At 35.4% G+C, this 25,352-nt stretch overlaps 2 protein-coding genes across 3 annotated transcripts; one reads left to right on the top strand and one right to left on the bottom strand.

Moving 5' to 3' along the window:
* Window positions 1–4,207: 4,207 nt before the first annotated feature.
* Window positions 4,208–11,775, bottom strand: LOC132315871 (uncharacterized). 2 transcript variants are annotated; one of them, XM_059814286.1, is made up of 15 exons: window positions 11,578–11,775; window positions 11,330–11,455; window positions 9,773–9,886; window positions 9,558–9,672; window positions 8,316–8,461; window positions 8,129–8,230; window positions 7,459–7,530; window positions 7,251–7,350; window positions 7,104–7,186; window positions 6,337–6,414; window positions 6,151–6,249; window positions 6,014–6,064; window positions 5,871–5,927; window positions 5,619–5,660; window positions 4,208–4,432 (listed from the first exon to the last, which is right to left on the bottom strand). In XM_059814286.1, the coding sequence occupies exons 1-15, from the start codon at window positions 11,725–11,727 to the stop codon at window positions 4,331–4,333; spliced, it is 1,437 nt and encodes a 478-aa protein (XP_059670269.1). In that variant the 5' UTR covers window positions 11,728–11,775; the 3' UTR covers window positions 4,208–4,330. The 2 variants fall into 2 exon arrangements, with proteins under 2 accessions (XP_059670269.1, XP_059670270.1); XM_059814287.1 differs by lacking the exon at window positions 11,578–11,775 and adding an exon at window positions 11,101–11,160 and having other exon boundaries at window positions 11,330–11,450.
* Window positions 11,776–18,330: 6,555 nt separating this feature from the next.
* LOC132315870 (uncharacterized) lies at window positions 18,331–24,483 on the top strand. The gene is made up of 10 exons (XM_059814285.1): window positions 18,331–21,149; window positions 21,544–21,672; window positions 21,768–21,956; window positions 22,038–22,090; window positions 22,265–22,431; window positions 22,517–22,570; window positions 22,996–23,061; window positions 23,160–23,213; window positions 23,434–23,499; window positions 23,789–24,483. Exons 1-10 carry the CDS (start codon window positions 18,393–18,395, stop codon window positions 24,097–24,099), a joined length of 3,846 nt encoding a protein of 1,281 aa, XP_059670268.1. The 5' UTR covers window positions 18,331–18,392; the 3' UTR covers window positions 24,100–24,483.
* The last annotated feature ends 869 nt before the right edge of the window (window positions 24,484–25,352 follow it).

Raw genomic sequence — 25,352 nt, 5'->3', positions numbered from 1 at the left:
ATTTGAAGAGGATTGGTGTAATACCCCTAGTTTCCAAAAGGATGGAATGGGAATTTAATTTTGATAATTTTGAGTTTTATTGCATTTTTAATATGTGAGCTATGTGTTTTGGTTTGTTTAATTGATTAAGTGTGTATTTATTTTTAAATAAATGATTTACTTAAATTTGTTTTAATTAATTACTTGAATAATTTGATTGAGTTAATTGTTTTATTTGAATTAATTAGCTTCTTTTTGGTTTAGTTGCATCTTCGTTTTATTTGACTTAAGTTATTTGATGTAGTTATTTAATTATGGAAATTAAGTGAATGAATTGTTTTAAAACAATACGTTAGTTAAACAGTAGGGTTAAGAATGTTGTATAGTAAGCCATTGTATTTTACAACTTAGAGGGTTTCATGGGCCGACTAGGATTGGAGTTAGAGCTTAGTCTCTGAATACACGTGAATTAAGGTTATTGCTTTCACCTATAAGTATAAGCAATACGGTGGTTTAGGGTTTAGGAAAAATAAACGTACGTTCTGTAAACCACAAACAGAGCTCTAATCTTGTAGTAAAAACCAGAGAGATACAGAGAAAATCGGAGTGTGAATTTGGGTGGTTCACAAAGCTGAGTCAAGGAAGGAAGTTTGGTGTGTGTTATTGGACTGCAATAGGAGTAGCAAGGGTGGTTTAACACAACCCACGTTGCCGGAGAAGATAGAGACAACAGGTGGAGTTTTTATTCAAAGTTTCAAAGGCAAGTTCTGTTCTTCTCTTTCCCAAGAATTTGTGTTATGTGCATGCTTAGTTGGACTCCAGGAATTAAACTAAGTGTTAATCACATTGTTTAAACATGTTAAATTAGTTTCTAACATCACTGGATTATTTTCTATTTCTCAGTTTTTACAAGTTTCAGTTTTTATATGTTTATCGTTGCTTAAAACATTGATCTGTAATTAAATTATTGATGTATAACTTTGCTTTGTGATCAATCTGGGAGGAGGATAGGTACTTAAAACATGTAATAGAACAGAATTGAAAGACTGAAAACCACAGGAGTCGGAGAGGACAACAAAAAAAACAGGCACGGCTCTTAGAAGTGAGAGCAGGCTCCAAAAATGGAGGGAGCCTGCTCCCAAAACACAAGAGCCGGCTCTCAACCATCTAGAGCCGGCTCCTAAGGAAGGGGAGCCGGCTCTCCTTTTTTGGAGAAGGCTCTTTGAAACTCAAAGCCTTCTCTTTCTCTTGGAATTGCATAAAACTGAGTTTCTAGGTTCTGTTTGGCTGGCACTGTGGTTCTTAAAATTGTTTAAAAGCTTTTGGGTGACTTAATACATGGTGTAAGACTTATAAAATAGTTGAGAAGCAAGTTTATAGTCAGAATTTAGGACATAGTTAACATAAGTTTAATCGAAGGTCGGTATGTGGATAAGTGAACAATTGACTTATGTTGCAGACTGATTTGCAATTTGATTTATTTGCATGATCTTAAGTTTTAATCATGTTCTGTAGTTGAGTTATGAGCATTATGTTATTTAAATACATGTATGCTTTGTTGGGATTGATTGATAATTTTAATCTGTTATATATCTCATTTGTTACAACACTGTTTGGAGGAGATTTGATGCCTTTGCATGTTCTTAGGTTTGGAGTCATGTTTTGCAGCTCTGTTATAAGCATGTTGCTATTTAATAATGTGTATGCTTAGTTGGAATAGACTGATATTTAAGTCTGTACATAAATGTATCAATTATAGTATTGTTTGGAGAAGTAAGTTTCATAAACATGTTTTATTAAACTTAATGGACTGAAACTTGGGTTCTAAATCTTTTAGTGGAGGCATGACTTAGTTACACCCATGTTTAACTATACTTATGTTGGACCAAATTTATATACACCTTGCTATGGAACTGCATCGATTTATGGACAAGTTGAAGAATGTAAATGCTTAGATTATTTTAGCAGTTTACATTATTGGAATGTTATTGTTAGGCCTCATAATGAATGCCTAATATTGATATATATGTATTAGATTATAATGATGCATATTTTGGAGAATGGTTGTTGTATACGTAGTGTTATTTATAAACTATGTTATTTGGAGGATTGTATGTACCGGTATGGGACGGTGGCATACTAGGTATGGATTAGTTTAAACACTAAATCCTACCTAATTTGGAATGAGTTGGATTAACCATAAAAAGGTTAAGTCCCACTTATACGGATGTATATGAACCGGTATGGGACGGTGTCATATTAGGGATGGCTTAGTCCAAAACACTAAAACCTATCTATATTGGGAATGGATTAGTTCAAAACACTAAGTCCGACCCAATTTGGATTCAGGTATGGATTAACCATAAAGGTTAAGTCCATCACCTACATGTGTCATATCAATTGTGAATTAAATGATCTACTATGGTTTCCGAATGGATTTATTATATAGATATCAGACCACTACACAGATGGATGATATTCTGTATTATGAGGAGTACGGACTTTATATATTTATGTTATGGTGCCATGGTATGAGCTTGAGTCTCAGGACCATGGTTAGGGTGCGTATATCGCCTAGGATAGATAACTGGACAGTAGTTTTGTTCCCTGGTAGGTCTAGATACACATAACCACATTACGTGCGATTTGCATGGTATCTCTACTCAGGCTGAAACATACCTATTGGACTAGTGAGCGTCCTATAGTGTGTAATATATACATATATGGACTACTCTAGATATTGTTGAGTCTATCTAAGATGTATCTGCGTATCGGATTCCTGTTTGGATCGTAGTAGATCAGGACTTGCATGTGGGCCTGACCCACTCTATTATTTTTCAGGTGTTCGACAGTACCTAGCTTAGAGCTTGATCGTGTTGATGCAGATACAAACACTCACTCTTCCGGTTACATAGGATTTTTCTTTCTATTTTAATTTTGGATTTTAATTCTGTAAACTTATTCAAGGATTTGGAATTAGGGATCCACTAGGTGGATTCCCGAGTTGTACGGTTTTAAATTATATTTATTATTTCAAGTTTGAGGATTCTTATTTTAAATTTCTTTCAGCGTATTATTAATTTATTCTTAATTCAGTTTTTATTTCTGCTTGTTTACATATTAATTGTTTGGTATCCCTCGGATCTGTGCTCGGACTTGATCACCCGTGGCTCTAGAATCGAGGGGTATCACAATTGGTTTGCAGGGAGAGAAGAGGGAATGTGCTGATGTATGCATTTGGATGGTTAGGATTGCTAGGGACCATAAATGACGTGGTGGACTCAGATTACGTGTACAAATAGTATATATATATAAAGGGGCCTTTTTGTCATTTAAGATTATATATATATTGTATTAAAAAATTGATGATAAAAGGGTCAATTCATAGGCAAAAAAATAAATTGGAGTGTAAGTGAGAGTTAAAACCATAATCTTCATCTAGTTAAAACATGACCTAACTTCAGAGAGTGTGAGTATAATTTATCAAAAATTAAATATTGTCAATCATTATACGGTACGGAGTAACACATGGGTGTAGACCCCATAACTCAAACTTAATTCAACTTTAACCCGATTTTTCATAAATTTATTCATTTTTACATTGATTTAGTTGAAAAAACTAGTTTGAACTTAATTTTTAATGGAATTATGGTCTTTACATTGTTCATTTTATGAATTCAATTTTGTTAGACGCTAATTATTGAAGTCGCTCAAATACCGGCTATAATTTAAATTAAATTTTTTATGCGGTACCATTTAAACTCAAGACTAACCTCAGATAAACCTTATGTAATTTTTTCCTAATCAGACCTTAATTTGAATAATAAAAAATTTGAACATGGGTGCACTCGGATTTGAAAGTTTGATACTTGAGATTTGAAGGTTTGATACTTGGAAGTTAAACCTTAGCCGCCCCTCTCTCATGCAATATATGCCTAATTGCGTCCCTAGGCTCCCTGCCTTCATACCTTCACGCCTCTAATTTTATTATTTTCTAATGTTATGTTTAGAAGCATCAATTCGATTTGAATTTAAAATTAATAAAAAATTAATTAAAATTTTGAACGAGATTTGTTTCAAATTCAAATCTAATGTCGGTTCTCTATAATTATTTTTTTTCTTGTTTGACTAGTTCGCTTCTCCAAATTTATAATCATCAATTAATTTTTTATTTTTTTAGTTTCCTCACGTCGTAAATAAAATTGAAGCAAGAAGAAAACAGACAAAGAAAGAAAATAAAATGTCAATTCACAGTTAATCAGAAAATAAAATGTCAATTCACAGTTAATCAAAAAGCTACTCTTATCATTCAAAAATGTTATATACATGAACTAGCTATTCAGGCTAATCTTCACGCTTTGATGCCTGTATCACAACTTCCTTTTTTCATATTAGCAGTTAATGCCAAATTACCAATAGTAGTTCCTGCAATGTATCCACCTGACCAAGCATTCTGAAATAAAGTAACAAAAATATTAGAAGCCTGTATAAATTGGCCTAACAATCAAACTATGGGATAATTCCTCCGTAGATTGCCTAAATAACAGGGACCTCCTTTCTAATTTTAAATATAACACTGAACTTTCCTCTGATTCGGATCTAAGTAACACTGACCTCCTTGTCATAAAATCTTACACTCTTGTCTACTTGTGTCATTCTAAATATTTACTTAAAACCCAAGAATATCCTTCAAAAACTTAAAAAGGCTACCTTGTCCATAACGGAACCAACATTTTATATTAAAAAACAATAAAGCACAATGGATATAATAGTCAGCTAACACCTTCGGGACAACTAACATGGAGGTCAGTGTTGTATTTGAGACCATAAGAGAAGTCCATTTGATTTAGGCAATCCACGGGGGTAAGTGTAATTATCCCATCAAACTATCAGGTGGTAGAAGACCGACAATGCCTCTAAGGTTGAAGAAACCATTTTGGGTTATTGTACGGATACAATTATAGTCGAAATACAGAGAATTTCAAACTCTGTTTTGGAAGATAAGAATAAAGCCACAAAATTAAAGGACTTGGTTGAACTGGCTGGTCTAAATGACCTTGCAGCCTTTGGATTATAGTTTTATAAAAAGATGTACAAAAATATCCCACTCTATGATAGATGTAACATGATAGCAAAGGTTAATTACAGATGGTAACTATAAAGATTGATGTTCTACCTGTCATCTGAAAAATTAAACACGTGAAACTTCTGTCCAAATACTTCGAAATAAAAACAGTAAAATGATTTAACAATTAGATATCCCATGGAAAACTTATACCAAATGAATGGTCGGTATTTTGGAATCTAAAACCAATGGAATGCAAATTCCGGAAAATGATTCAATGGAGATTTAAGTTTTTAAATTTGCATAGAGTTTAATAATGAAAGGGAGCTTTAAAAGGCTCATGGAAACACTTACCATTGCCCGAATAGAGAACTTATATCCTCAACCCCCCATGCGAAAGGAGGAGGATATACTACCACTTGAATTAAAGTTAAGTTAAAGACTCGGTGGTACATTTATAGCTAATTTTATACAACTGCATTTTGATAGATTTTCATTTCTTAATACGTGTAAATAGCTATTTCTATAATATATCAAAATGATGCACCTCATTTGTGGAACACGTTTTAATTACCTGAAAATTGAAACCGCCTGTTACCCCATCAACATTTAGCACCTACAGGAAGATTTTAGTGCCATAAGTCCAGCTTAAATTTATTGACAAATACAAATACAATTGCATTAAATATATTATGTGGCAAGTCTAAGTCGATCTAGCCCATAATTGAAGTTATTGCCACCACAGGGATGCAACAGCAATGGGTTTCTCTTTACTTCCATGTTAAAATTTAAAAAGAAAAATTACAATCATATCAAGTAATACTACCTCTCCAGCAAAGAATAGACGTGACTGTATCTTGCTCTCCATCGTGTTCAGCGAGATCTTCAAAAAGCAACAAAGAACAGTCATATTTCCATGTACATGCGGGCACACACACACAAAAACAGAGAGAGAGAGAGAGAGAGAACCTCAGACAATGGAACACCTCCAGCAGTGACAAATTCATCCTTAAATTGGCCCTTCAGTATGCAAAATTGCACATCAATGAAAGAGGCACAAATATTGAAGAAAATAAAAAAATTACAGGTGTTGTGTAGCACTTTACCTTCCCTTTCACTGCAAATGAACACTGCTTCAACAGAGAAGCAACAGACATTAATGAATTGTTCGAAACGGAAGCCCACAAGATATCTTCACATACACCCTGCATATGAATATACATTAGTTCTCATTTGTAATAAAAGTATATCCCCTGCCAATGATCAAGCAACTGGAGGGATGTTCACAGAACCTCGCGTTCTAGTATATACTTCCAAAACCTCTTCACAAGGCCAAATTCTGAAGGACATAAGTTGAGCGCTTTTTGCTTCTGCAGACAGTGGACAAACAAAAATGCAGTTCTCAGTTGTAAAACAATAAAATTCGTTGGTAGTTTGGTGTAGCAAAACCCATGAATTAAAACCAGAGAGGATATTTATGATTGACACCCTAAACAATTGAAAAATTAATAGTGAGATGGAAGCTAGGATTAAATTTTAACAGGTCCCTTACTCTTCAGTAAGTTATACCAATTGAAGACAACACATTTAGGCAAAAAGTACTCTTCAATACTGCCATAAAAATAAAATTTTCCAGTACCAAGTAGCTTGGATAATTCCTTATTTAATTTGAAAGACTAACTGTATTAGATAAATGAGATTTCTCACGGATGCACCAAGAGGGCGACCGAAACTAACATGGGATGAAATTTTTAAAAAAGATTTTTAAAAGTCAAATGTTGTAGCATAAAAGACTTGTAATAGAAAAGAAAAGAACGAAAAAATTAGAATTCATGTGAGCAACACCTTTCATATGGGACCTGCCCAAATAAATAAATAAATAATAATAAAACATTCATATGGGATTGAGGCAAGGATGATGATAATGACAGTTCTCAAGGTACTTATTCATTTAAATATACTCCATTTTTGTGTGACAAACCAGATAAAAGGTAACCAGTTAGCACTGGATATGAAATTCAAGGGAAAAAAAAAAAAAGGAAGTGGAGAATATGGTTACCGCAAACTGATTCTTGTGTTCAAGAAGAGTGGACTTCACATCTTCGATATGAAGATCAGGAACAAAATCCACAGAAAGAATCCCTGCATTATTATGCTATTAGTTTGGGGAGAGACAAATTATCCCGAAGAAAATAGGATTGTTTACCTTCATAACCTGCACCGAACAGCTCACGGGCTCCCCAAGCAGATAACCGAAGAATTACTGGCCCACTAAGCCCCCAGTGTGTGATTAGCATGGGTCCAACCTAAAACACAATATTTATGGTTATGTTGTATACATTATTGATTTTCCAAATAATATCAATGTTTGTTTTTTTATAAGTTTCCAAATAACGTCAATGAGAAAATCATACCTGTGTAAGCCAGGGTATAGTCTTTTGAACATTTTGTAACTTCAACCTTGCTTTAACTTTAGGGAATGTAACCTGAGCAAGAAAACAAAAGTAAAACAAAATTATTTCCCTGTGAATATTCCATACAAAATAGAATGAATTCATGAAGGCCAAATTATAATTAGTGAATAATTGCACATGCCACATAACAATTAGTATAATAGCATAACCTGAGGAATGAGGTTTAGGCAAGTTAAGACGATTAACATATGCCAATATAGAAAAATTAACAGAATATTATGTCATTAAACAGCTGGCTCTGGAGAGAATTGTAAAATTATAGATCCAGCTATAATCCAGTCTCTAATTTTACTGGTATAACAGTCATACAAATCATTTGATGAGAGAATTGAACCTATTGATGCCGAAATAATTACATCATAGAGATTAAAACCATTTAAGTAAGCATTTATGTTGATACTTATAATCTGTTCATTCTTATCTCCAATTGGTGAATATTGTAACTATAGAAAAGAAGGAATGTGCCGACCTCTATTAAGTGTAACTAACCATATATGAAGCCTATACTTAACTTACATCATTAAGTTGCATAAGAAAAGGAAAAATTGTGATTTTCTAACCACTAAATGTACCATGATGAGGATTTCCATCGGTTAGAGTAGACCATTACCCCAGACAATTCTGCCAACTGCAAATCCTGAATCTTGAAAGTGAATAAACTCGGTACTGGTTCTATTGGGGAATGTCCAAGTTGCGCAGCAAGTGCATAACCCTGGAAGGCAACACTAAGAGTTATAGAATACAGAAATCAGATCTACACATACAAACATGTCAATGAGCCTATAACTGATAATAACCTGTCGGCTACTCCCACTGGCAATTAATAGATAATCAGCTTCAACAAATTCTACAAAGTCAATTGTACGCTTCTCAATCTTGAGAAGGAATTTCCCACTATCAGTGGCAGATACAGCTGTTACGACTTTGCCAGTCTGCAGTAGAACTGAGTAAAGAATTCATATTTCAACATAGACTGCTTGTAGATATAAGGATATTACTAAAGACTGCTATTATTTATTTATTTATTTATTATTATTATAAATATATAACTTCTTTCTTCTTCTTTGTTTTTTGCTGGAAGACTAGTATTTAAGCTTTATTCAGTACATGTCTCTATGCAAACATAAAATTGTGCAACAAGAAAGTATGTTCAACAATCAAGAACTTGACATCTAAGATAACATCATACAGTAGGAGGCTTACTCTCATTGCAAAACAATGCTAAATCCTCTCTTAGCATACTAAGGTCATTGAGACTAGCATTCTATTTTGAAACATTCCATTGTTACCAGATACACCAGCAGAATGTTTACAAATTAGAAGGGACCCAACATTTTGCTAACAAATAAAAAATATACATATACATGAAATGAAAAGGATTTAGTCTTTACCTCATGACTAATAAGAACCACATTTTTCAACATTGCGGGTTCTGGCCAACAAAAGCTTTAAAAGAAGATAACAGGTTTCTTTCTCAGATTTGTTGTCATATATTGCTGCTAAAGCTAATATTATGATCTAATCACGTAGATAACTATTTATAGAAATGATAAATTCATATTTCCCAAGTACCTCGGACATCAAACAGACCATACCTTGGACAATACTGAACACTTAATCATGTATGTTGTACTTATCAAAAAAAAAAAAAAAATCATGTATGTTGTAAGAAAATAAACTTTATAATTTTATATTGATTAAAAGTACCACAGGGTTAACAGAAGCTTTGTAGCCCCATTGGTGTGACGAGCTGATTCATTATAAGAGGTCACTAGTTCAAAGTTCAAATACCAAGTTCATAACAAAATAACCTGGTCAAAGGAGGCACCCATTTTAACCCTCATGATAGAGAGAAACCATATGGTTAGGAAATGTCATGTTGAGGTCTGGCTGTCAAAGAAACAAACTCCACCACACCCCCACCCCCAGGAAATGAAAAAGGACAGCCAAACAAACAAACAAAAGAAACACCCACACACACAAACACAAACAAGGATCATTATCAATCACATAAGTTGAATAGAAAACATAAATAGCACCTTCCATTGCCAAGTGCACTGACATACCTCCGCTCTGCTTTACTTCAAACATAAGGCAATCAATAATAGAAGATGAGCTGTTACTGACAGGAAATACCCTTCCATCATCTTCAGTCTGAAGCAGAATGGTAATACCCAATGGTAATTAATAATTATATATGCTGATAAGCATTATTGAAAAAATAAGGAAGTCATGTCCACTTTGGAAGATGAACCTTTAATTGCACCCCATGATTAGAAAACCAGGACATCGTATCCACAGGGCCATGCATACTGAAGAAAGAGCCTCTCAGTTCCTTATAACCCCTAGGGTAATTTTCCGCCAAAACCTAGACATAAGATAAGCGATTCACATTATGAACATCACATCATTAAGATATATGCTCGAAATACAAGTAACTATTTTGTTTCCTCAATTATGCAGCTGGTCACTGACTCTAAAAAGGCCAGATTGAATTGATTCCATGCAATGAAAGAAAATGAATTTTTCTTTTTAGTTATTTATTATTTAATGGTTCCATTTAGCATGTAAGTTATAGGGCTGCCAGAATTCAGTCTGTAAGAAAATTGGGTTTCTTCGTGTTCTTTTATTCTATCCACCAGTTAGAAAGAGTGACATGGTTCGTATAAATGCCGCAGGAAGGGAAACACCAAAATTAATTTGAGTATAGTTAGTAAGGAAGGATATAATAACGTTTAGTTTGACTGAGGCTTTGACCATCTATAGAACGGGATGGAATAATGAGATTCATGTAGCCGATCCCAAGTAGTTGGGAAAAAGGCTTTGTTGAGTTGAGCATAGTCTCACATTCTGAAGCAGACTGTTGACAAATCCATTGATTGAAGAAAGGCAAAATCATTACAGAGCTTGTGTTCAAAGTCCAACTTGAACTGTCCTTGATTCTCCATGAGAGAGAAATAAAACAAAAATTACAATTGTGCAGCTCAGTATGTCAGCTAAGGGTTTTCAAAATGCCTCCCAACTTATCTACATTTTTTTCACCCAGTGTTAGAGAAAAGTAACTAAAACAAGTCATGAATATTCCAAAAACAGTAAAAAATGATCATTTTGGTTCTGACATGTGAGACTTGAAGGGTAATAATAACTACACGGCAGTCAAATATTCGGAACCCGCCTTAGAATTGGAACTGCCTAGACAATAAATAATTAAACTGTGATGTATGTTTTAAATTTCCAAGTAAAGGCGGAATAGCCTTCAAGTGAATATTTTTATCAGTATTAAGATATAATCAACAACAAAAGTTAAGAAAAAAGTAACAGTTCATGATTCTTCAGTCTTCACGTGTCAAGATTCAAGTGAGACAAATAGGCTTTGAAAAAAAAAAAACAATGCATAGATATCACCACGATTTCCTAAACCAACAGACTTTCCAACGTTGATCCTTCACTTTTCACACTGAAACACTTGATGACATAGACACATATGTATTCAAATACAACTCATTCATTCAATGAATGCCCAACATAAACCATATTTTCAGTACAATGCCCAACATTCATTCGGAATTCAACAATTCTAACCATATTATCAGTACAATGCCCATTTGTCACATTGCATCGACAACCTCAAGAAATTTTAACCTGCCAAACATGAATATTTTTCTCAGGAAATGCCCAAAAGTACAATTCAACAATCGTCACATAATCAATATACAATATTGTTGTAACTACAAAAAGACCAATAAGAGTGTAGTCATAATCCAACCACATACAAAAATAAACAAATATGTACATTCCAAACAATACAAACCTTTGATAAAGGCTTCCCCTTTTCAATAACTAGCACTTTGAGATTAGGTGCTATAGATTTAGCCCTAATTGCTCCATATATTCCAGCTGCTCCGCCTCCAACCACCACTAGTAACTCTTCACTTGACTGCCCACCAATTAAAAAAATTAAAATATCTACCATTAACTTGATATATATATATACACACACAAACATGTATATATGTATGTATCTAAATTTACACAAACTGTGTATCTAACAAATCTTACATTTTGAGAAGAGAGGGCAGTTGTGATATGTCTTTTTCTTTCTGGGAAGAAAAGAAAATTGGCATGGTTTCGGGGGTAAGTTAGGGTTTTGGAAGAAAACCCAAAACGAAGGACGAACCGTGGGAAGGTGACGTTCATGGTCAGCTTCATATTTTCATGGTTCCATTGTTACAGAAGATAAAAGGAGGGGTGGAATTTGTTTATGTCAAGGGAAAATCTGATGCTTCTCGGCACAGTCTGATTAGTTATGTTTTCATGGCGTGGCAGAAAACGATTGGTTTTGTCACGGGGTGTTGAAAATATTTATGGTAAAATTACACTATACCCCCTGAAATTTAACCTAATGAACGACAGAGACATATAATTGGGAGATTCTTACAGCCCAAGGTTTGAAGTTAAGGGGACTTGGTGATTTTGATGATAAAAAAAATTATTAATGTGCATATTTAACGGTGTACTTGAGTGTAATAACTTTTAGAAAATATTATTTAATCTCAAGTATTAAGTCATGAATGGCGGCATCAATAATATAGTAGAACTGTTAGCACATGTTAAGCGTAATTGAACTTTCAAAAAAACAAATGTTAAGCGTAATTGTTAAGTACTATCAGACTCACGTACTATCCTACTCACAGGTATCCTTTCTTGATTATTTCAATTATCCACCTTTGTTCATTTTGAGTGCCCTCACCCTCACCTTCACCCAAACTAGTATTGTTTCAAATATCCAAAAGTACCCTCACCCTCATTTTGAGTGCTTTTTTTTTTTTTTTCAGTGAAAATATTATGGCCCCTGTTATAATGATAAAAAACATCAAAAATTACTATTTCCACAATTAATTTTTTAAAATTTATTGGTGACAATATTTTATAAAGTACTTTTCTTGTTAATTTTTTAATAAAATGTTACCTACTATATTTAATTATAAAAACTTTATAAAAAGAAATGGTGAGATTCTCTATAAAATATAAAGAGAAAAAAATTGTATAAGGAATAACAATTACGTAAGTAAATAAATACATAAATATATATATGTATGTATATAACTATAATATTGGCCATCCATTTTACCCTATTGTAAAAACAAAACACTAGCGTTCCTAAAGCTCTTCCCTTTGACGACCCATTTGTTCAGCAAAACCTAAAGCTTCCTCTATTTATCTCTCAGTCGTCATCTTTTTTGGCAACGACGTCACCTTCATTTCCTCTCTTCAATATTCACCTTCGACATGGAGATTCAAAATGAAATTGAATGACACTTACTTATTCCATGAGTGAATTTAAGCTTATGTTATTTATTGTATATTAACTAAGTAATTACCAACCACATTGAAGCATCCCAAACAATTCGACTAATGTTCTATCTTGGAATCCAATTTGGGAGGAGAGAGAGAGAGAGTAGAAAGTGGTAGTGGCAGTTGATTTGGAATAAAGAAAGGGCATTTTAGGATTTTCAAATGTAAAAAATGCCATGTGCATCGCACATGACAGTCATTTTCTAATAGCAAACCCTTATTTGTTACATTTTAAAATTTTTAAAGAATTTATATACATAAAATAAATTATAGGAGTGTTATTTGCGCAAAAAATAAACTTTAGAGATATTTTATATACTTAGTCCTATGCAAAATGTGTAATCACTCCAATTGTTTCAATTTATGTAAATAAGGATTTTTGAAGAAATTGAACGATTAATTAACTAAATGTAGTCTTACAATAAAATAAAGGTTAACATCATAAAATCCCTTACTTTTAAAACCATACATAAAACTCTGTAAAAAAAAAAAAAAAAACTCCTAAATTAATAAAACTTACTGTATTAACTAGTTAAATAGATTGTGAAATATCAAATTTAATCTTGCTATTCAATATTATACTTATGGGGACGAAAAATTGTCAGATCGCCAAGTAAGATAACAAACCATCTACCATTAAATAATACTATAGTATTTTAAAAGTCTATTTTTTAACTTTAGAATAATAATTATAACTTTTAATGTTATAAAATTAATAATAGAATTGCATTTTATCAACCACAATTTTATAACAGCTCAGCATTATTTTCATTCGAACAGTAACGTCATGAGCAAAATCAATCGGAAACGTCATTTGTACGTTGTTGGTTTCCTGATTCTGATAGCTTCCCAATAGAAAAGTCATGTTAGGTTCCTAATACTGATAGGTTTCCAATTGGCTTAGATTTTCTTTATTATATTTAACATATACTGCGTAGTACTTCAATAGTATTCTTTGTGTTCAATACTGTAGATTCAAATTTATTCTCAATTCAACTCCATATTCACAGACACTCGATCACGACTTCTTGTGACACAATCAGGACAGAATGCAAGCCCGCGTTAAAAGCCCTCAGGATCACCAAAGAGCTATGTCTTCGTCACGAATCGTCTGCTCTCGCACACCGCATTCAATGCTCTGTATATTTCCATATGGCGTCAAAACTCGAAAACAAAAACAGCGTCCAAAAACAAGTGCACTTGAAGAATGCGGTGGAGTCCGCCAAGCGAGCAGTGTTGCTATCACCCAACTCATATCTGTTCGCGCTTCTCTACGCTAGAGTGCTGTACGAAGCTAAACGTTACGAGGAAGTGGTACGAGAGTGTGAGCGAGCATTATCGATTTGAAATCCAATTGATCCGGCCAAAGATACTATACCGGGGCCGGAGGGCGAGAGGAGTGACAGTGGTCATGTTTATAAGTTCCAGACAGCTGAAGAGAGAATTGCATATGCAAAGCAAGAGTTGCAGAAACTTATTGATGGCTCAAAGACGGCTTTAGTAGAGAACAGTATGCCCTCTTATAATAAGAGTAAGCAATTTTTTTGGAAGATGTGGGATTGCTGCTGCTTTGGTATGAGCAGGGACGGATTTAAAGAGGAATGAGGGGAACATTGACCCCTACTTGTAAATTTATTTATTTATTTTTAGTTATATGCCTTTGAAAATTTACCATTACCAAAAATGATAATTTTATTTTTCTCTCTTTTTATTTATTTATTATTATTTCTCAAAACACACAAAATAAAGTTCTATAGAATCCAAATTGTGTGAAGGTACTTCCCATGAGAGAGCCCTTAATTTGCCCCCTTTTTTCTTGTTTATTTCAACTTTGCCGCTTGTAGTTTGCATTTCAATCGGTGGCTGATAGTGGAAATTCATTTTAATACCGCTCAACAATGTGAATATACTATATATAGTATTCTTATTGAAAATTTTAGAATACCATGGTGCCATGCCCAACATTTGGTCGTTGAAAGTAACGGTGGAGACATTAACTTGATGAATGTTCTAATGGTTGAAAGACCCAAATACAATATCTGAAAGGGAAAATTAATAAATAATCTCTACGGAATAAAATTCATTAATCTTCAAAGATAAATAAGATAAATAATAAAATTTTTATACCATTTGTAACGACCCCTTTATTACAATATTGTTCGTTTTAGGCTTGAGCATGCACTATTTTGCTCTTGGACTTTATTCCAAAAGGCCTGATACCAATTGGAGTGACATACCTATATATAAGCACTTCACTTTTTCCTTTCGGCAATGTGAGATTGTGCATCCGTAACTCGCCAGCGTGGTAGCCTGTCAGTATCTTGCATCCGCCCACGACACACCCCCCCACAGGGTCATCATAATTCAACCCCCCCTTAAGGTCCGACGTCCTCATCGGCATACTTTCAGGTGGGTCAGGCTCTGATACCTTTTGTAACTACCCGCTCCACCACATGGTATGACATTGTCCGCTTTGAGTCTGAGTCCGCATAATTTTACTCTTAAACTTTATTCCAAAAAAATATAACTTTTGATATCGCATGTTGAGTGACAACAATATAAGATTTATTTTCTGGAAGAGAAGTCATGGACTATCGCACACTCCATCAGGTTTGTTAATCTTATTATATTGTTCCCTTCATGGGTAGCCTTAAGACCACGTAGTCCTCCGGTCCACTTTGATGCTATTCGACTTGGGGCATTCGTTGGAATGAATTTAAAGTATTTTCCCAATTTGGTGAAGCTTTTATATACTCATCTTGAGAAGCCTCACATTTGTTGCATTTTATTGGTACAAATTACTAATTTTTTGATTGGGTTATAGTAAAGAGAACTTGTTTGTGAATCTGACCCAATATTTATTTTTTAGATCATACTAGTCTTCAGCTTTTGGATATGAATGTATGTTTTATTGTGATTTGAAAATTATTGACAAGTTGACTAGGTCATATTACTCATAAAACTATAAAAGTTATTGCTTGAATTATTATTTTTTTATTTAAAAAAATCACGTGTTCAGTACACCATTTTTTTTTTATTTTTTTAGGTACCTTTAAAAACCCAATACCTGCTGCCAGTGTCTCATGAATCCAACAGAAGGCTTTTCTATTATAAAGAACTAAAATCAATTCGGCCTTCACATTGGGTTTATATAAACCACCTTGCAAACTGCTAGGAATTTGTGAGGAAGTGGATATTAAATTAATTGCTGCAAAGCTCGTAAGAACCCAGTAATTTCTCAAATGTGACAAAAGGTTCTAATAAAATATTTATTCGTAAAATCTGTTTTGGCTCAAATATTTTGTTTAAAATTCTTATTACAATGAGTACCCATAAGCTAAAAAGTAAAAACACTAATGGCCTTTATATCCTTACAATTCAATTAAAAAAAACTGTCTGATATAGTTATATATATATATATATATATTTAAATTACTGTCATATATTTTGGACACTATTATTTTTAAGACGTGACATTCACTCTGTCAAATCCTATCATGGGCTTCAATTGTTGCAGACCACTGAATCTCAAGAAATGGGCCCTTGACTTCGAATTTGATCAGCCTATTACCTCTGTCCCGGTTAGGGTCAAGCTCTACACATATGGTATTCCATTGCAATATTGGACAGGACCAGGGCTAAGTCACATTGTTAGCTAATCTAAGTCCATTACCAAATATGTTACGGGCCATTTCTTTGCTTCACTAATCACTCCAAAACAAAAAAATACAAAGTAAAAATGAATACCAAACAGTGCCTAAGCATACGGTTTCTGTTTCCGATTTTACCATTCTTAATTTCACAATCTTAATTTATAAATGATCAAACACACATCCTAGTCCAAAAGTGTTCCTTTTTGGAAATGTAAGGTTTTAATGTTTTTTTATTATATATACTCTTTTATAGGGGCTCTACATGAATTTTAATAGCTTTTACAAGGAGAACAAATTAAAAATTTTAAAAAATAAGTATAATAATAACAATTTTACTTTATTTTTCTTTGTTTTTTTGGGCTTAGTACGTACATCTTGTAGTGTAGAAACTTCGTGCACCGGATTGACACCCTTCTCATTATCTCAATTCAAATAAGTTTTTTTTCCCGCCACAGGCTCTATATAGGAATTTACTAATTAACCTTTCTTAATCGAAACAAGGGAACTAACCGTACTTCTATGCCACCTCAAAACGACCACAGCCAATCGATGTACGTAATTCAATGCAAAATGCTGCTCCAACTCAAGGCCTTTCAAGCCATCGTCATCATCGTCATCGGCATTACCATCATCCATGGTCTTCACCACAACAACTATTGGAATAGCAAGCTCTGTGTGATGGTCACGTACAGACTGCGATTTTACGCTGAAGGTGAAGTTTTGGGTGATGCTCTGAAGGTGTTTGATAAAATTTCTAGCTTAGATTTTATTCAGTGTTGGGTTCTTATAAAATGGGTAACTTCGATTTGATTTGGCTTCAGAGGCTGTTGGATGTTTTTGGGGATGGGTTGCTGTGTGAAGGTGGGAATGCTGAATTTTGTGTGAGCAATGGGCTCACTGTTTGTGCTCTTATGTGCATCGGGACAGCATTTTTTGGTATTTATGCCAAGTTTGGGTGCATTGACATAACTGGGGGTTGGCAAGACAGGCTATTCATTGTTTTTGAGAAGATTTACTATTGGGGGTTTGTGTATATTTTAATCCATCACCGAACACATCCTGTCCACTCCCACATGCATTGGACTCGAAAAACTCACTTGGAGTGATCCCAAAGAGATTCGAACTCCAGACCACCAAAATGGAGGTAGTCTTTGTCACTAAGCTATTCCATAAAATTGCATCAAAGCGGTTCCGTTGTGATGCAGGGAGGGAGCCCCAACAAAAGGCCTGTGTAGAAACAGTTTTGGTGCCCAAAACATCCTGAATAGGACCGGTTAGTTATAAATATATATAAATAAATTATTTTATTTGCTTTTCCATATCTTTAACTATAAAATTAAAAATATTAAAAATATAATTGTTAGTGTATGTAAATGTTTACATTTTTTTAAATCAAGAATTATATAGGAAATTGTAAGTCGGAATATACTGTGGTCAATAAACAGAGCCAACAAGGAATGCGATTTCACAACAGCGCGAAAGATCCAGTGCAAGAGCAAGACTGACTTCAAGAAACAGAGCCTTTACAATTTTGTTAACTCAATTCAAGAACCTCCCTCTACAGAGTAACTGTCCAACAACCTTCCGTTACTGATCTGTAGTACAAGTAATACTCTCTCTCTCTCTCTCTCTCTCTCTCTCTCTCTCTCTCTTTCTCTCTGCAAAAGACTACCCTCTCTCTCTCTCTCTGCAAAAGACTATTTCTTGAGAGAGAAACAGCAGAAAGGTTATATAAGTGGTCTTTTTATCTTGGTCCATACCATTATTTCTATCTTATATTCAATACATCTCTCTCTCTCTCCCTCTCTCTCTCTCTCTCTCTCTACATTCATATTCACTCAAATCAGTTCAGTATCAAATCTTTGAATGGGACATAAGAGGAGAAACAATCATCGGCGCCCCAAACCGCCAAAGCCACCTAAGAATGCCTCTGCAGGTGGTAGAGCACCACCGGCTACCAGTTCAACGGATGAACTCCATCAAGAACAGAGCAAGACTGAACCAGTGTTCGATTCAACCGACTCTGATACAATCAAGAGAGAATGCAATGAGTTAAAAGTTCCCTCATATGGTGAAGCCCGGAGGATCATGGAAGGGGTATCTTCGGTTCAAATGCTTGAAAATGATCAGTGGATTACTATGGACACCCGCGAACTCATGAGAATCATTGAAATTCAGTCGAAATGGCAGTTGGATAATCCTGTGGACACCCCTGATGCTCTTCCATCAACGTCTCTGCTGTCCTCGAAAGATCAGAAATGGCCATTATCTGATGATTCAACCGATGAACTCCGTCAAGAACAGAGCAAGACTGAACCACTCGATTCAACCTATTCTGATACAATCAAGACTGAATGCGAAGCCATTAACAATGCTATAGAATGTGGAGACCATACTGAAGCCCTGAGGATCGCGAAAGAGGTATGTCTTCGCCATGAATCCTCAGCTTTCGCACACAGTATTCAATCTTCTGTATATTTCAGTATTGCATCAGAATTTTCGGAAAACAGTCTCGAAAAACAAGAACAGTTAAAGAATGCAGTTGAGAGGGCTCGGCAAGCAGTCTTGCTATCACCGTGCTCAATAGTGTTTGCGTTTCTCTACGCAAGTTTGCTTTATGAAGCTAAAGCTTATCAGGAAGTAGTACAAGAGTGCGAGCGAGCATTATTGATTCATAGTCCAACTGATCCAATGAAAGATACTATAGGATACGAGAGTTATTTTAAGGGCAGCACAACTGAACAGCGAATTATAAAAGTAAAGAAAGAGTTGCAGAATCTTGTAAAGGACTCAAAGGCTGCTCAAGTGGGGAACAATAAGAAAGTTCCATTGGTCAAAACTACGCAGCCTAATAAGAGTCAGCAGGTAACTAAGATGGCTGAGGAGGAGCGGGGGAAGGAGATTCAGGAGCAGGTGGAAGAGGAAAGAATTTTGAAGCAAAATTCGGATTCTGTGCTATCACAAAAAGATGAAAAGTCGTCTCTGTTGACTAAACTTAAAAAGCTGAGGACGAATTCCAAAATGAAGAATATTATGTCCTGGGCAAGCAGGACAGAACAACTTCAATCATATTTTAAATCAATGAGTGATGACAAAAAGCTTGGACTGCTTGAAACACGAATTTGTGATCTCAGGGCCCATTTGAGTTCTTTTAAGGACCGATTGGCAGAGGAGATTATGTCAGAAGCTGTAAGCTTTGCTGAAGACACCAATAGTTGGAGGTTCTGGGCTTGTTGCTGTTGTGATGAGAAGTTCGTAGATTCAGCATCATATTTGAATCATATTAAGCAGAAGCACATTGGGAACCTCTCACTGGAGTTGCAATCAGTTGTCCCAGTGGAAGTTGATGCACGTTGGGTTGAGACGCTAGTAAATGGCCCGTGGAAGCCTGTGGACACCTCTGCAGCTGTGAGAATTATTGAAAGTCAGTCAAAGTGCGGCTTGGATAATCTTGTTGACATGGATTCTTCAGAGTGTACAGGTGGTAATATGGACTGTCCAAGTGAGTGTTCTACTAAACCTGTTACTCTTCCTTCATGGACTGTGCTGTGCTCCGATGGTCAGAAATGGCCAATATCCGATGATTCTGAGCCGGCAGAGATCCTTCAAAAAGTCCATGACATGTTCCAATTGCTTTTGAAGCAAAATTGTGTTGCTGAGAGCCATATTAATGGGTTAATGCAATATGCCATGAAAGAAATTCCAAAAATTGTGCCAGCATCGCAGCTTCTAATCCAAAGCCTGTGTCAATCACCCCTCGGCTTCTGTTTTTTGGGAGTTTCCCAGCTAAAGGAGGTACTTCATTTCTTGCAGCAGTTTCTAAATAATTTGTGTGGTTTATTTGGTGATTCTGAGACAAGAAGTTCCACAGATGATAAACTTGATGGCAATCAAGGTTATGAAATCAATGAGAGAATTGTTCTTTGTGGTGATTCATCCCGTCTTCATCAAGATGAGCGTTTACTGAGAGTAGAGCTTATGCCTTGTGCATATGATTACAGTGTCACTGATGATGGTCCTTCAGCAACTTCTGCTGTTGTTCATCATGAAGCTGCTGTGCTCCCAGAAAGTGATTCTTTTTTGTATTGGTTGTCTACTAGTCTTCTAACTGAAAAAAAGTTAGTATCATGGACACATGCGTGTGACCATACAAAAGCTCAAGGAACTGAACTTTTTCAGGTACTTAAGAAGGAATCTCATCTCTTACAAAAATTGTGTGAGAAAAAATGCGAGTATTCAAGCCGTCATGAAGCATTGGAGCACGTGTCTTTGAGTATCTATATTGAAGAATTTGTGAAGATACAAGAAGATCAAAGCTATGTCCCACAAGGTTATGGATCCCTCTTGAGGAAGTGGCAAGAAGAACTTACCGGGAGGAATGATGACTCCATTTCCAGCAGCAGTAAAGTTGAATTAGATGTCATATCAAATGTACTTAAAGAATCTCAATCTATCAATGCCAATCAGCTTGGACTTGAAGAAACTGATACAGACTTGACTTGTTTTTTATGTGATCTGAAATGTGGTGAAGACGGCAAATGCAAAATGCAGGGTTATCGGCATCAAGAAGAAGCTCGCATAAAAACAGCCACTCAGGAGCAAATGGAAGGCCTGTCTTCAGAGGTCCGTATGTTGGTTGTTGGAACTCAATTCAACTCAGCTCAGTTTAAGCCTTATCTTAAGATTTTGAGTTTGGATGTCTGTCAAATTTCCCAGATTATTTTTGAAATTTATAATTTGGCATGATTTAATTAATCTTACATAATTAACCCTATATAATTCAATGATTAATGAAAATTTACCATATCTGATAAGCTTGCAAATATTTACAATAATTTGTGAAGTTCATAGTTACCACTTACCAATATACACTTAATTTCTATTTCAAAGTGCTTTACTTTTGCCATTGTTAAAATAATATTCAAAGTTGAACTCTCTTGATTTAATCATCATATTTTCATTATTCAACTTCTATATCTTAAGATTATTCCTGGTCTCATTATGTTTAGTTTTGCAGCTTTGTGAAATTGATGCATGGATCATGCAGACCATTGCTGATATGAAGAAGCTGGAAATTAAACTTGCTCGAGCATCTGTTCATGACTATCGGCTTATGATGTTGCCCATTTTGAAGACATTCATGCGGGTTTGTGTTGTTTGTGATACATTGTTTTCAGTAATATTCTTCAACTTATGTGGATCTAATTTGACATTGTCAATGTTGCTCGCTCTCCCTTCCAGGCACAATTGGAGTATCTTGTTGACAAAGATGCAACCGAGAAAGCAGAGGCTGCAGAAGCAGCACTTTTAGCAGAGCTTGAACTTGATACTGAGAAGAACATCAATAAAGGGGGCAATCAAACAAATCATACACAGGAAAACTCGAAGAATAGAAAAAAGAAAAAAGATCACAGAAAACAGGAGGGAAAGGTTTAAATCTTCTTTTCCTATAGTGACAGCTGCAATATATTATTTGTAAAAGGTAGTTTAATGCTTTTGACACTACTGCAGGTTATTGGTGGTAACAAGCAACACGTTCTGCTGGAGAAGGAGGGAGAACAACCGTAAGTCTTCCTTTTGCTCCCACCAGCAGATCTATACTTTTTCTTTTTGAAAGTTTCACATCCTTTTTTGCTATTTATTCCTAGCCATATGTTGAGTTTAATGTTACTTTGACCTCTGTCTTCCTCCATTCACTTTCCCGTCACCTATGTTGATGATTATTCAAATGCTGACAGTGATATTTCTGAAAAAGCCAATCTATTAAAACAATCCGAGGAACTTGGGCATAAAAGTGAGCTTGAAGTGGAACAGGTAAGAATGCTTGAAGATATTTTAGAGAATCAAAGACGATTTGAAAATGAGGCTAAACAAAAGCAGCTTGCCAAGCAAGATGAGAATACAGGTAGAAGATGAAACTATATGTTTCTTTACACTTTGGATCATGTTATACAAACTAGTCTCCTAATATGTGTTTTGTCTATGTGTAGGTTCACCTAGTGAAAGAGCTCTTGAAGATGGTTTTTTGCAATCTGATCTGAAAGGTAAGTGGCCAAACAGCTCTTGTTGCCACTCATGGAGCCTTCTCAACTGAATTTCATTGCTTACAACCTGAGTAATGGGACTAATCGGAGTTCTCTGTCTATCTTCTTCTACGTGGAGATTTTTGCATAGGAGAATTGATGTTTATTCATAAGGTTGTTGTTGGACACTGTTAATTGGAATCGCACAAAAACCCATCGGTTTTGTATCATTACTTGGTTATTAACTTATTATGACAATCATTGAGATAAGATAGCTTGGATCGGGTAATGATACGAAAACTTTTTGGTGTGATTCTAATAAATAGAGTCCAACGGGAATTCTTTGTGAGTGAAAGATAAATGTAGTCTGTCTGATCAAGTGTTTAGGTGTTGACAGTTGGTTTTATAGTCAAATTCTTTTTCATAATTTATGGTTCTTAACACAGTTGAGAGTTGTTCTGTTCCAAACAATCCGGTGTTTGTGCACAGTAATGATATCTTGACAACCATAGGTAAGCTTCAAAGTGATAGTATTCCAATATTTGTTCCTTTAGGGTTGAGTTCACATTATGCAAACTGATTCTTATAATGTGTTTCATACCATGTTCAGGTTCTCCTAGTAAAAGAGCTCTTGAAGATGGTGTGTTGCAATCTGATCTGCGAGGTAAGTGGCCTAAGACTCCCTTGTGGCTCCTTATTATAATCTGTGTAGATACGTGGAAATTTTTTGGACAAAATGCAAGTTTTATTAAGAAAATTTTAATAGATTGATTCAAAAACAAAAGCAGCTTGCCAAGCAAGATGAGAATACAGGTAGAAGTAGAACTATATATTTCTTTACAGTTTGGATCACTGTTTCCTAATATGTGTTTTGTTATGTGCAGGTTCACCTGGTCAAAAAGCTCTTGAAGATAGTGTTTTGCAATCTGACCAACAAATTGATGTGCAAGGTAAGTGGCCAAACAGCTCTTTGCGAGCCATGTCAACTGAATTTCACTGCTTTAAAACTCCCTTTTATCTGGCACCATGTTATAATCTGTATAGATATGTGGAAACTTTTTTGGACAAAATCTAAGTTTTATTATGAAAATTTTAAAAGATTGATTCAAAAACAAGAAAATTCTTACATAAAGTCATGTGATGTTAAATGGACCAAGCAGATTGTAAGGCAAGTCATAGATCCGATCCACAAGTATTCACCCTGATGGCCAGATCCTTTGGTTTGATTAATATTTTCAGACACAGCACAATCTCATGAACAATGCGAAGAGAGATCAAAGAAATCACATGAAGAGCTGGCGGACTTAAAATTTCATGGATATCAAGCATGTCGTCGGTTGCTGCTTGTCTTAAAAAAAAGGGAAGAAGTGAACAAAGAGATCCAAAATCGAATGGATGGGGTCAAAGAGCTGGAGGAGAAGGAAAAACCGAACAAAGAGATTCAAAAATTGATGGATCAGGGCATACAACTGAACGAAGAGATTCATGAACTGAACATGGAGATGTCATCAAGTTGGAAAAAAAGCCTCAAAAACGCGCATTTCCTCTAAAGAAGACCTTTTAGGATAGAAAGGCTTCTCTTGCTCTTAGTTTGCTCACTTGAATTTTAGATTAGATCTCATTAAAGGCCTGGATGTTACTTGCAGGTGCATTGTTGTTGAAAGTCAAAGCTAGTGATTGGTAGCATGAACTCCTAATACTCTTTACCTGCGTAGTTTTGGCGTATGAGATATAACAGGCACCATTTGTGTATGTCTCAATACTTTTTCTTTTATTTTTTAATTTTTTTTATCAATATATATATATCCTGTACGTGCTTTCAAGATTTTGCTGTCCTGCTTAGGAGCTTCCACAAATTCATGGTGATTGAAGAGAACTCTCTCTAGCGAGAATCCCATTTAATTCCATTAAAATACCACTCGTTTCTACCTTTCCATAGCTGCCACAAAATGGATGAGCAAAAAGGCCTAGAAAGTCTGAAGCGCGTTTCACACGTTGATTGACTTCTTTGCTAATTATATGGAGCTGCTCGCACCAAGCTTTTGCATTTGTAACAATTGGACTTTTGGACCGTAATGTTGCATTTGGTGTGCAGGAATTAGAATGAAATACTCATTTCAATCATTATTTTGGTTGGTATACAATTTAAAGTGAGAATAGCTATTCCATTAAAATAAAAATCCATTCCACAACTAAACCTATGAAATAATTATTCTATTCCCAAGTAAATTTTTTAAAAAATCAACTTCTCAAAAACTTATCGTATTCCAAGTCCAAAAACAATAATTACCTTCCACCGCAACCACTTCTGCCTGTCACCACCACTACAACTGCTTTCTACCACCGACTTTCACCATTACCCACCGCTTTCCACCACCGCCATCCTTTGTCGTAAGCACCACGACCACCGCTACTGCCTTTCGCTATCGTTACCATCATTACCACCACTGCAACCACCTTCCACCACCACCAGTACTACCACCACCTTTCACCACTACCACCGCTATCGCTTTTCACCACCACCACAGCCTTTCACCATAGCCACTGCATCCCACCACCGCCGCCACTACATTTCACCACCATTACAACCTTCCACCACTGCCTTTCACCACTGCTACTGCTTTCCATCGCCACTGCCTTCCAACACCACCACCATTGTCGACACCACCGCCTTCCACCACCACCGCCACCTCCTTCCACCTCCATCGCCATCCACCACTACCACCACTAGCACTTCTACCACCTTCCACCACCACCGCCGCCTCCACCGCCACCGCCTTGCACCGCCACCACTGCCTTTCAT

Source organism: Cornus florida, unplaced genomic scaffold, assembly GCF_030987335.1.
Source record: "Cornus florida cultivar Cherokee Brave unplaced genomic scaffold, ASM3098733v1 CherokeeBrave_3.0.0_Hap2_Chr07, whole genome shotgun sequence".
Lineage (NCBI taxonomy): Eukaryota > Viridiplantae > Streptophyta > Magnoliopsida > Cornales > Cornaceae > Cornus > Cornus florida.
Note: the sequence above shows the minus strand (reverse complement) of the source record. Positions and strands in the feature narration are given on the sequence as shown.